Consider the following 12,625-nt stretch of genomic DNA (forward strand, 5'->3'; position numbering starts at 1 on the left):
GGTCTGACACTGAAAATATGAATGCAGATAACTCCATCTTTCTCAGGCACGTGTTGCATTTCCTGCTAATTGATCACATTCACTGCAGAAAACTTTGATATGACTTACAGTTCATTGGCACAGAAATGGTGGAAAAGATGTTTTATATATTTATAAATGTGTGTGTGTGTGTGTGTGTGTGTCATATATATACATATATATATTTGTCTCTTAGACATTTTTCTTTAGCAGTAATAATTAATGTAGAAAAATACTGTAAAGAATCTTTATAGCATGCTACATTTTATCTGATAGCAAGTGACACTATATTCATGACAGGAATGGAGGACAATTTGTTCCACCGAGCAGAAAATCAAAGGGTTTTATCATCTTCTGTGGTGTGTGCAAATAGTCCCAAATAAAGGCCTCTTAGACATTAAGTCAAAGGTTCAGTGGGTTATACTGACTTCCTCCTGGTGTGAGGATTGTTCTTGCCTAGACAGAGAGCTGTGCTGCTGGGGGAGGCCTGTGGTGACACAGTGCAGGAGCTGCACGAGGCCTGGTCCACCCTGTAGGAGATGGAGTTGTAAAAGACGGGGTTGCTGTGGCCTCCCACTTCCTCATGGTGAGGTGGAGAGGGGCTGTTGTAAATGTCCGAGCCACAGCACATGCAGGAGAACAGGGCCCTGAGCCTGCTGGGTTCAGGGAGCTTAGCATGCTCAGATAAAACATGTCTGCACTCATCTACAGGAGAGGGGAGGAGATTCATACAGCTGGTGCCCCCCTCCATGGGAAGGGTCAGGTTGCACAGGCTGTTGTGTCTGTCTTCGCCGTCATTATGATCAGCATCAGCAGTTTCTGCTCCAGCCTCTGACACCTCTATATCCCCCTGCATGTCCTTAGGCTGCATCCCCTGCTCCTCTCCCCCTGCCACAGGCCTCAAGTCAGGCTCTTCAGTGCTTACGGTGAGAAATCTCAGGACCACCAGGTTAAGAAAAGCCCCAATGACTGTCAGCCCAACCAAAATGTACATGAAGCTAAATGCCACATAGGGGGGTCTCTTTTGAAGAGCATCTTTCTTCTGCAGGGCCACAAAATCCCCAAATCCAATGGTGGTGAGCGTGATGAAGCAGTAGTAATAGGAATTGAAGAAAGTCCAGTCCTCAAATTGGGAGAAGGCTGCAGCTCCAATACACAGGGTGCTCATGCATGACAGCAGACCCACCAGGACCATGTTCCCCATGGACACCTCTGTCTTCCGTAAGCCCAGGGCTTGTTTGGCTCTGCACAAGAGGTAGCGGACAAAAGTGTTGATCCTCTCCCCCAGGCTCTGGAACATGACCAGTGTCAGGGGAATACCCAAGACAGCATAAAACATACAGAAGATCTTGCCAGCATCAGTGCGTGGAGAAGCGTGGCCATAACCTACAAAGTCACAATATATCGCAGGTCACATAACGTACTACTGTTTAATGTGTATAAAGACAGTACTCAGGTTTACAACTGCATTACACACTGCAAGACTACAGTGTTTAATGTTAAAAGCCCCGCAGACCCACACAAGTGTTTTCACTTATCCTGGCTAATTACACCCCTAATTAGGTTGAAGCTGAGCAGGAATGTTGGGATTGAAGTTACCAAACTACATGAACCACTAAGAAGGACTGAAAGGTGTAACCTCTCCCACTTAAAAGGTTACACCTCCGTCCTACAAATATTTGCTCTGTCTCAGATTCTCTTCAATTAATGTCCAAACGAGGGATGAACTGAAGCTTGCATTTCCTGTTCGAGTTCTGTCTCCAGCTTGTTGAATGGTTGTGCGACTACACAGGTACAAAAAGACTAATGAGAAGGTCAGACAGATGTCAAGAGCAGTCAGTGCTCAAACAAGTTCTAATCAGGCAAAATAAGTGAAAACCTCTGAGTAGGTGGACCATGGTTATGTGCGGTCTTTAAAATCTGGCTAACATGAACTTCTGGAGGACACAGCACAAGCAGAGCAGAGGGAAACAATATTTCCTCTGAACTTTTCAACCCCATTTTGTCATGGTTCATTAGCTAAGTGGTCCTGTGGTCCTGATTCTATCACAGACCTTCTGGCTCAAACGGAGTAAATTACCAAGCTAAATATTACCAACAATGATGGACGATTGGCAAACCTAATTTGTTGTCTTTTGGTTCTGCAGTCACGTCAAATTGTATTTATTTAGCCAAATATTACAAATCAGGGTCAGGGTTAGGGTTGCCTCAAGGTGCTTCACAAGTCTCAGTCTGTGCACAATTAAATAGTTTTTCAGCTATTGGGTCAATTAATACTTTCTCATAATGTTTTTGGCCACAAACACAGTGGAGCATTGAACAGCTGAAAGTCAGGAGTAGACCAAATACAGAGCTGTAAGAGACTGAATATTGGACTTACATTTGTCAGGGGGCATCAATGCTGTTGTTAATGTTGCTCTGTAACTACTGCATGTGTAAACAGGCGACTGTTTGATATCAGCGTAATTTAATTTGCATTATGCAAAACCTAGATAATACAATTTAAGGAGATACTCCACTTGTGTCACCATCTGAAGAGCTCAAAGGTAGCTCGCAGCTGTATGATGGCAGCTGAACAAAGGTTGTGGTTTAATCCTCTATGGAGCACAGAAGCTCTGCTCAGCTTGAATTTAATGGCTTCTGGCAGTGACCAGTTTTCACAGCTGAAAAAAGTTCTCTCAAGTCCACAGAAACGTCTCAAAATTACTGCACTCCAACAGTGTAGTGTACTTCTCTGCTTCCCATAGATGTTCACTATGTTCCAGTTATATTTGCATCAAAATATGACTAAACAGGCCTCCATCAGATAGGCCTACCATCTCAAGCCTCCCTCAGGCCCCTGACATGTTTATACTTAAAAGTCCTACTGCAAAAATACTGTCACATGTGTCTGCTCACGACTATACGTGCTTTGCACGTTATTATGACAAGCCATGGAGCACGCTACTTACGAAGTACACGCAGACTGTATGGTCATGTGATCAAACACAGACTTGACATTAGACAATATTAACATATATATATATATTTACAGCAATCATCATTGAGTAATATATGAAATATGTATATGGCAAATATACCAAACAAAATAATAAATTATTTATTACACTGAATATTTATATTCTGCATTTATAGTTTATTTTTAGAGTTCATGTAAAAAAAAAGCATAATATTTGCGCTCCTGACTTTTTCACACACACAAAAAACGACAACAAATGTCTCCATTCTGAGTGTAGTTTGAGATTTTGTTTGAACACAGACATGCTTCATTCTCAAGAGTCCCCTGCTCTGTCTACGGTCCCTTTCAAGTTTCACTGATTCCAACGTGGCCCCTCCAGCTGGAGTACCTGTGAAAGAGCTTCAACCTTACCCTGTTAGGAGAGTCTAGACACACACACACGCAGAAATGCTGCTGTTCAAATGTTTTTCCAGATAAGAAGCAGGTGTGGGGAAATCTCACTTACCAATTGTGGTGATAACAGTGATGGCGAAATAAAAGGCGCCGGTGAACTTCCACTGCCTCCCGGCGCGGTGCGGCTCCGACTGGAGGACCACTCTCTCAATCTCCCTGTAGTCATCCTCGGTGAGGCCGTACTTCTTCTTCAGCTCGTTCAGTCTCTGCTCCAGCGCCTTCTTCTTTGAACTCTCGCTGTCCGACTCCAGCGCGTCAAAGACGGCGGCTCCGATGAGCAGGTAGACAACGATGGAGAGGATGAGACCGAGGGTCCTGATGTTCTGCGCCTTCATCCTCAACTCTGGAGTGCGCGCGGAGCGCAGGGAGGGAGGGTGCTGCTGCTCACAGGGACAGACGCACAGAGGACACGGGAGCGTCCTCCATGGACTCCATTCATCCTGATGTGTTGAGGCCCCTTTTTGCCTGCTTGGGTTACAGTATAGAGGTTATATGTTGAAATTGTAGCCTGTTCTCATCGGCACACGCAGGTTACCTGAGCTCAGCAGCTGGCACCACTTTGACTCTCCACAGGATGTTAGTCTAACTTAAAGGAGCTCACACGGACCCTTTGGACCTGGATCAGATTCAGTCTCTCCCTGGTCTGCATGCTATCACGCCTCCCTCATCCTCCTGTGGTTGTCTGTCACTCCTCTGTGTGTGAATGCTGTGCTGGCTCTTCTGTGTCTGTGTGGTCTGTCCTACTTCCAGGTGTCCAAGTTGGAGAGGAGGTCCTGTGGCTCAGGTCTTGCCTACAGTATCTGGCAACACCTGAAGTGGCTCAACATCCTCCTGGACCCACACTCTTCATTTATGTTTCACAATCTACATCTATATCTATTTTTCTCACCAAAATTTGTATGTAGACATTTTTGTTGTTGTTGTTGTTGTTGTTGGTCGGTCTATCTGTTCACATGACATCTATTGAATGTCCGTCCATCTCAGGAGAGGGATCTGTGTTCTGTGAGGTTCCAGAGGACTTTCCTTTTTTTTACCATTAAATGGTTTTGAGGGTCTGAGAATGGAGGGTGTCAAATGCTGAACATCAGATTTGTGATTCTGAGCCATATCAATAAAATGGACCTGACCTGGCCTCGTTCACCTGTGGAGTATCTTGCGTGTATGTCATCATGTTTTTCACAGGTGCACTCACTCTGTCTGCAGAGGTCACAGCAGTCGCTCTCCACTCAATAGGTGTTTCACTTATTGTTGCCTCACTGCAATGTTTGACCTTCACTGTGCACAATATTTGTGCAGTTTGACAGTATAAAAAGCTGTTTTCAAATGTATCTCCTGTTATCACCTTCAATCTCAGTTTAAGATGTTTAAGTGTGAGCATGATATCAAGACATCACAACTGTCAATAGCGATCTAACATGAATGTTTCGTGCGCATGCAGTTATGTGCAGCTAAAAGGACCCTGGTGTTTTTCTATTATTGGCTATTCTTGATACTCTGTCCTGGTAATCCCAATACACAGATTGTCAGTAGTTCTGGATTCACTGAGACTTTTGCAAAGTTAAATAAGGCAGAAAAATGTGAATAAGAAGCAAGAAAATAAATCAGTGCAGGCTGGATATCGGAGCCTAGAAGGATTTTTACTGCCACTTTACTCCAAATTGTCTTTTCTGTAAGTTTAGACAGCTGCCACAGCAAAATAAAAGGTGCTCCTCACTGTTTTCCCATTTTAGTATTCATGCTGCAGTCTCTCTTCTCCACTGACTCTCCTTACTGTTAGTCACTGACCCAGAGTTTGGAGAGGTCTGGGATACACAAGTGTCCGTGTGTCTGTGTGTGATGTGTCTGTGGCTGCCACAGAGAAGCACAGCAGAAACAGCAGGCTTTTCCAGACTCTACTCTTGTGATTATTTTGTCCTGTGAAGCGTTCATGTGCAGAGTATTCACAATACGCTTGGCTAAAGTATTACTCTGTGCGATGAAGCATTAGCCGGTGGCGACGCTGACCTTTATCAAGCACACTTGGTCGCTGGGTGATCCAGCGAGCTTTCATCATTAACTAGGTCCATCGCGCAGAGTGAGTGAGAGAGAGACAGTACAGATGATTTGTGTGTATGTATCAGTGCAGCCACACAGACGCAGGGTTCATGGAGCCTCACTGAGGTTTTCAGTGCTGGCTTTTTGCTCAGTGTCATGCTAACTGGGTTGCACAGCACAGCAACCAGAAAATAGGCTGTCTGCCGCAGCTCCATGCTGCAAGTTATTTCAGTTTCATATCCTGCACGAAGTTCCCATCTATTTCAGGAGGGCTTTCCAATTTGTGGGGCCTATTCATGCACTAAACCAGGCCATAAAGAGCCTGAGATCTGTCATTAAAATCCACATTTATTGCCTCTGTTCCATATAGAACATATGGCTATCTCTACACTATGTTTTTATCTTCCAGAGACAGCACAGGGCCTTATCCCGCTTTAGTAAGCACAAATGAATCTATTGCCAAGCAGATGTTAACAGTGTAGCGTGCAGACTCGTCTTGATTTTCTCCACTGGCGGTGAGAGCAATTATCTCCTTTTGAAAGGAGTCCCTGTGAGATAACAGCCCGGCCACTGAGTCCACTCAATGAGAGCACACAGTGCTTACATCACTATTATTCAGCATCAATTCCTTATGTGAAATTCACATCGTATGTGGGAGACAAATAAGCCACAGAAGAAGTTTAGAAAGGCACAAATAGACACATCAGTGAAGCAGTGGGCTAGATTTTTTGCAATCACCGCAAAGGCCAGGTGACTTTTTTAATAAGCATCCTGTGGTTTATCAACTCTGCAGTCAAGAAGTAATGATGCTAGTATTATCTGTTGTACTCATCTCATATCTCTCTGTTCTACAGGATGGTCCATGCGTCCCTTTATCTTCCACAGGAAGACATTAAGAGCAGGATGTCCACCAAATGGAGTCGAGACACTCATCTGAGGAAAATGAGGAGGGGGAAATATATTGCAAACATGATGCTATCTTTACACTGACAGCAGCATGTGGAGATGAATACAGTCATTATGATGATCATATAGTCCAGACACAAAGTGTATGTTGTAAAATTAAAAAATGCTTTATATGAACTGCCAGCTAATGTCTCTGTGGTGACAAGTCATCAGTGTCATGGAGGGAAACAGGCTTGAACTTTGCAGCTAATGTGAACAGTCCTTTGAGCCTTATTAGCCAAAAGGGCAGGGACGTCATCACCTTCAGGGAGCGGCGCCTCATTCTGGTCGAGGCACCTGGTGTGAGGATGACTGTGACACAATAGAAAAAAAGTGATGTTTTCTATTATATGGATCACTGTTCTCAAATGACAGAAAATTGCAACCAACTGCAGCCTTTGTGTTTTTAAATTATAGTCATTGCATTGTTTTCTGGACAAGATCACAGAGTTAAAATAAAAATCTGTCTATGTTTTGGTACCAGGGTACTTTTCCTCCTGTGAATGTCCTGTTGAGTAGACTACTCCTGCTTTGATGCCCATATTTTAGAGTACAAGGGAAAAAATGAAAGAAGTGAGTTGGATAGAAAAAAAATAAACAAGTAACAAAAAAGTCTTGTCATGGTAAACCAATTCATTGTTTTGGTACTGCTAATAATCTTGAAATGATGTCTGACAGGATGGATGGATAGATAATGTAACAGGACAGTTTCACGCTGAAATATAAGCCCAAATATAAAAGGGATTCTGCAGATTCTTTGCACTCATGGTTAAAAGTAAATGATCAGCACTAACCCACAAGGTCAGAAAACTTACATAACTGTTGCATAAGCCAAACAGAGCCAAACGAAGACAGTGTTCAGGCACTCAAATACAATTACTATCACTGTGTGTGTGTGTGTGTGTGTGTGTGTGTGTGTGTGTGTGTGTGTGTGTATGAACATGAAGCAGGGATTATTTGAATAACATGGCATAGACTCATGCACTTGACAATGAACTACAGAAGTGAAACGACACCCCTGTTTCTTGATTAATCCTTCATTTACCCCTGAAAACACATCAATCAGCCTTCCTTTCCTTCACTCCTCGACCCTCATCCCAGTATATCCTCCTTCATCATCTCTGCTCCCCCTCCATCCATAATACGCATTCAACCATTAGAAATCTGTATCTTATTGGCATTGTTTTTATTAGTGAATCACAAAGTTTGGTATGTTAGTCAGAGATTCCTCCAGTTATCAATCAGTGTGAAAATCTTTACCCTAACCCTTAAAATGCTTTCGCCTTTACCAAATGAAGCCGATTTCAAGGGATTTAAGGGTGCATGTTAATTTGAAATACTTGGCAAATCAGTTCATTGCTTAATAAAGGTGTTGTTGAGATTAGGACTTTGGTCATTTAATAGGTTTGTCCCATATTTGGGGTAATTGGTGAGTAAATGAATTGTAATAATAAGGCGTTTGTAATGGGTTTCCTGCAAGGGGGAATGTTTTAAGGGGTAAAAACATACAAACTAACATGAATCAATTCATTTTCATTTAAAAATATAGCAATTAAAGTGCAAATTCAGGACCGCTTATTTAGTATTAAGTATATTTTCAATGTATTATCTGCACAATTTAAAGGGTTAAAACACCTGAATTGTAAACACTAAGATCCTTTTTATTTTTGAATAAATGGAGGCTTTGATCAATTCCTTAATAGTTCATTTTTTAAAAATACCTTGAAATATTGCAATTGATTAACATCCCCATCATTATTAAATGTAGTTTCATGTAAATACCGTGTCTACATTAAAGTGCCATACTTCAGTGAAGTGAATGAAGTGAGAGAGGACTGAGGTCATGGCTGTTCATATTTCTCACTCTTTTGCTGATTATCTCGAGCTGTCAGAGTTTGGAGTGTGGTGTTTGCAGATGTCCTGAGGTAACAGTTAATGAGGATGCTGTCAGGCTTTAATTCTTACAGATTAGACCACTCCTCCTAATGTCATCCCTTTGTTAGACTTGTTGGGGGGGGGCATTATTGAGAGGGATACGCCTCTTGTCGTCTAAAACCTTCACTGTGAACCACAAGGATAGTTTGTGTCACTGCAGCCATGTAACTCCGTTATGTTTCACCCCAAATCTTAACTACACACTTCGTCCTGCTGATCCAATCTGTCTGTGGGCGTTGACTGAACTGAGACTTCCTAAGTTTCTGTTCTCTGTAAGTCTGTAACGCCAACTTGAGAGAAAGTGAAAGTGAAACATGTTCAGCACACTGACCTCAGATGAGCGCTTTGTCAGTACTGTATCGCCTCGTTAGACAGGTGGTGCTTCTGATGGCCTGGTCTGTATACAGCCGCCTGTCCCCTCTGATTGCGTGGTTATGGGGCAAACTCGGGCTTTTATGGTGCTGTATTACAGCGATGGTTCGCCCTGTTGTCGGACATGCATTTGCAGCGATAGGCTGGCGTAAGGATCCGGGAAGAAGCCGGCATGAGCCTGAAGTAAGCGGCGAAGACAAACCTGCAGCGACAAGCTGCTCGGTGGAGGTCGAGGGGTCTGAGTGCGAGGGTCAATATGAGGCTGTGGCTGAGGAGAGGGTCGCAGGCTCCCAAAGAGAGCCCGCCACCGAGCTGCCGTGGTGTGATGAAGGTGGTAATGAGCTTGAAGCTGGGGGGTGTCGAGTTGAGCCCATGTGTGAGGACGAAGATGAGGATGAGGATGATGAGTTTGGCAGCAAGGAGTATCGAGTGGAGACTTCAGATGAGTTGTACTGCTGCTATGATTCAACCTGGGAGACTGAGGAGGAGCAGGAGAGCACAGTGAGGAGCACCTGGAGGCCAGCAGCGTCCAGACACGTGAGTGAAGCTGGGGCCTGCTGCAGACAGCTCAGGCCTGCGCTGGAGTAACCTCTGCCCTTAACTTTCAGCTGTGCCTTTTGGTCATCTCACAGTGACTTCATTACATCACATGTGGGGGAACATGTTCGTGCAATTTGAAGACAGTTCTTACATTTTAAAGTTTTTTTTCGGTCAGATTGACAAAAATTACTGCAATGTTCGTTGTTTGGCATATTCTATCTACATGATGGAAAACGTATTCAGTACTTTATGTACTGTTGACTAGTTTAATCGACAGACAGCATCATATTCTATAAGATCATCATATGTTTGTAGCGTCGCTGTGTGAGAACCACGTATCTCTAAACTTTTCATGAGCTTTGAAAAACAGCCTGTTTTCAGCCTTGGAGTGAAAAGTACAATATGTGTCTCTGGGATGTGGTGGAGAAGAGTTTAAACTGACCTGCATGTATTTTCTGTGCACCAGTACAAGTTCAGCAGATTTGAAAATGCTGCAAGAGACATGCAGAACTACAGGCATGACTACCCTGTAAGTTTCACCCCCCCAACACACACACACACACACACACACACACACACAGACATACACTAGAATTGCAGCACTATACCAGTTCCACATTATATGGAAGTTAATGGTTATCATATCATTCACTTTTGCTTATATACAGAATTCTAATGAAGTGTTTGTTCAATTAAAAGTAATTACTGTGTAATACTGTATACTGTGAAACCGTGATGTTTTTGAGACAGTTATCGTACTATGAAAATCTCATACAGTTGCAACCCTAACACACACACACACACACACACACACACACACACACACACACACACACACACACAGAGTCCACAGTCTACATGGCAAACGTTCACTGTCCCATGTTTAAATGAAGCTGAGCACACACTGTTTCTTTATATCTCCCTACAGTCCCAGATCCGGCTGCAACGCTGGAACAGGCCATTATCTGTAAGTACACATGACGACTGTGTGTTTATATGACATGGTTTTTAATTAGTATCAGAAAAATTGATGTCTAAGAGCAATTTTCTTCTGTTGAGTAGGATGACAAGCCTAATTTGATGTTCTACCTCGGATTGAAGCCCTCTGAACCTGATGGTAGGCCATTGTCCATGGACATAAATGAAACAAGCTCTGTGTTGTGATTTAATGTGTCAACTTCAGTCTAAATCTGAATTTAAAAAAAATAAATAAATAAATAATAATAATAATAATAATAATAATAATAATAATAATCAAAAATAAGGATTCATTCAGTGGTGCTGAACTTTTTTTGAACCTGTGCCCCCTTCAAACAAAGTGTTATCTACACGTCAGCCTTCATCACAGTTTGTCCAAGGAGCAATTTTCTCATCTCACATTGTTTCATTTGCGTAACTTTTACACTTGTAAGAAAAAATGAACATCATTTTGTTCAGCAGAAACATCTGGCCAGCCAACAGGCACTGCATTAATCTTAATGTGCGACTGTCCGGACATCCATTTACAAATGAATTTACCTCCGGTGACTTGTATTTGTTGTCAGGTATCTACATCCACAATTTCCACTATGAGTGGTCCGGTCAGTATGACACACTGGAGTATGTGCACACCTATATCCAATGGTAAGTTACTCTACAGTCACAGACGTCATGTAAAACGTTCACGTCCCGTTTCTCCAATTTGTTGTGACACTTCCCTCTCAAAGGTTGTTCCCACTGCAAGAACAGGGGATGAACAGTGAGGCCAGTCCACTGACGAAAGAAGAAATCAAGGTAGACGGCTAAAAATACACAGTTAACATTTCAGTAGAGAGTGCTTCATATAACAGGGCTTCTACCTTTGCTTCAGGGTTTTCTTGAAAACAGCACTGCAAAGGAAAATCTGCTGAAGTCCTACAAGCTCATGTTGGACTTCTATGGTATCGAGTTGTGTGATGAGGAAACGGGGGAAGTCCGGAGAGCGTCAAACTGGAGAGACAGATTCAACAACCTTAACAGGTGAGCTCTGAATTTTAATGAAACATATTGATTGCTAAAATTAACAGAACCCACTGAATAATCTATTTTTGCCCCCTTGCTGTTTGTCATTGACAGTCACACTCATAACAACCTGCGCATAACCCGCATCCTGAAGTGCCAGGGAACCCTGGGGTACCCTCACTACCAAGCCCCGCTGGTCCGCTTCTTCCTGGAGGAGACTCTCGTCCACAGAGAACTCCCAGCTGTGAAGGACAGTGTTCTCAACTACTTTGTGTTTGCTGTCCTTGACAAGAGGCAGCGCAGGCACCTCATCAAGTTTGCCTATTTGAACTATGAGCGTAAAGATGAGTTTGTGTGGTGCCCAAAGAAACTTCAGAGGATGTGGTCCAGGCGGCTGATGCCCGAGCCACAGAAGTGTCTGAGTCTGGACAGTGAAGGTGGTGAAGCCAAAGATAAGACAAATGAAACTGCCACTGTCAATCACCCAGATCCATCCTACATACTGTACTAATCCTGTATAGTATGTACTAAATCATCACAGATTCAGGAGCAGGAAATGATCCAATGTGTGTGACATTGGGTGTCAGACTGTGACTGTGGAATGTCACTGCCAATTAAACTTCAATCATATTTTTCCCTTAAATTTTCTAGATATTTTTGGATTTCCAGATCTTTTAGAGCTGATTCACCAGCAACTTTTATTATTTTATTTTTTAGCTCCCACAGCAACATGTGTCTTATATCTGGTAACAGTGTTGCTTGCTGCACCCTGAAAACTTGATATGTGATGACTGTCGCCATCGAGCAACACTCACAATAGATTTGCCTTGAGCAGCGGTTGGTGGAGGTGGTGGTCACAAAGCGTAAACAACTGCAATTAAGAGCTTGTGTGAGTCTGCCAAATGAATGCAGATTAATTATCAAACCCTGAAGAGCACGGCACAGAGGGTCAAAAGACGGAGAGGGTGGGGGCAGTGATGAAGAGGCAGATACACTCCACATACTGCACATGATCTTCACAAAGCATCAGTAAAATTTCCTCATTAGTGCACACAGTTTGAGCCTTGCGTGCTGAATCAAACAGCATGCTTATTCATGCAAATGCTTTTGTTTCTTTTTGTACGAAGGGCTTCATTTCTGGACTTGTATTCTTATTTAATTCTTGCTTTATTCTTCTTTCATGAACACAAATGTGCAGTATTCTGAACTGGATGAATGCATTTGGACCAGAAAATGTGCAATAAAAGTGCTGATGCTACGGTGTGGATAAGAGGGTCTGATGAAGAATTTTCTTGTTTACATCTTGTTGTTTTATACCTAAATGCCTTACATGATCAGAGATGTATCACACTTGCATTTATTCCTATTGAAGTAATAGCATTATGCATA

At 42.8% G+C, this 12,625-nt stretch overlaps 2 protein-coding genes across 2 annotated transcripts; one reads left to right on the forward strand and one right to left on the reverse strand.

Annotated features, from left to right (window-relative positions):
- Positions 1 to 436: 436 nt before the first annotated feature.
- LOC143332763 (potassium channel subfamily K member 15-like) lies at positions 437 to 3,765 on the reverse strand. The gene is made up of 3 exons (XM_076750541.1): positions 3,483 to 3,765; positions 827 to 1,404; positions 437 to 688 (listed from the first exon to the last, which is right to left on the reverse strand). The coding sequence occupies exons 1-3, from the start codon at positions 3,763 to 3,765 to the stop codon at positions 437 to 439; spliced, it is 1,113 nt and encodes a 370-aa protein (XP_076606656.1).
- A 4,902-nt stretch (positions 3,766 to 8,667) lies between these two features.
- Positions 8,668 to 12,503, forward strand: LOC143333661 (opioid growth factor receptor-like protein 1). The gene is made up of 8 exons (XM_076751834.1): positions 8,668 to 9,253; positions 9,723 to 9,785; positions 10,185 to 10,223; positions 10,319 to 10,373; positions 10,801 to 10,879; positions 10,963 to 11,029; positions 11,106 to 11,254; positions 11,351 to 12,503. Exons 1-8 carry the CDS (start codon positions 8,681 to 8,683, stop codon positions 11,745 to 11,747), a joined length of 1,422 nt encoding a protein of 473 aa, XP_076607949.1. The 5' UTR covers positions 8,668 to 8,680; the 3' UTR covers positions 11,748 to 12,503.
- Positions 12,504 to 12,625: the final 122 nt, after the last annotated feature.

The sequence above is a fragment of the Chaetodon auriga genome, chromosome 2 (genome assembly GCF_051107435.1).
Source record: "Chaetodon auriga isolate fChaAug3 chromosome 2, fChaAug3.hap1, whole genome shotgun sequence".
NCBI classification, from domain to species: Eukaryota; Metazoa; Chordata; class Actinopteri; order Chaetodontiformes; family Chaetodontidae; genus Chaetodon; species Chaetodon auriga.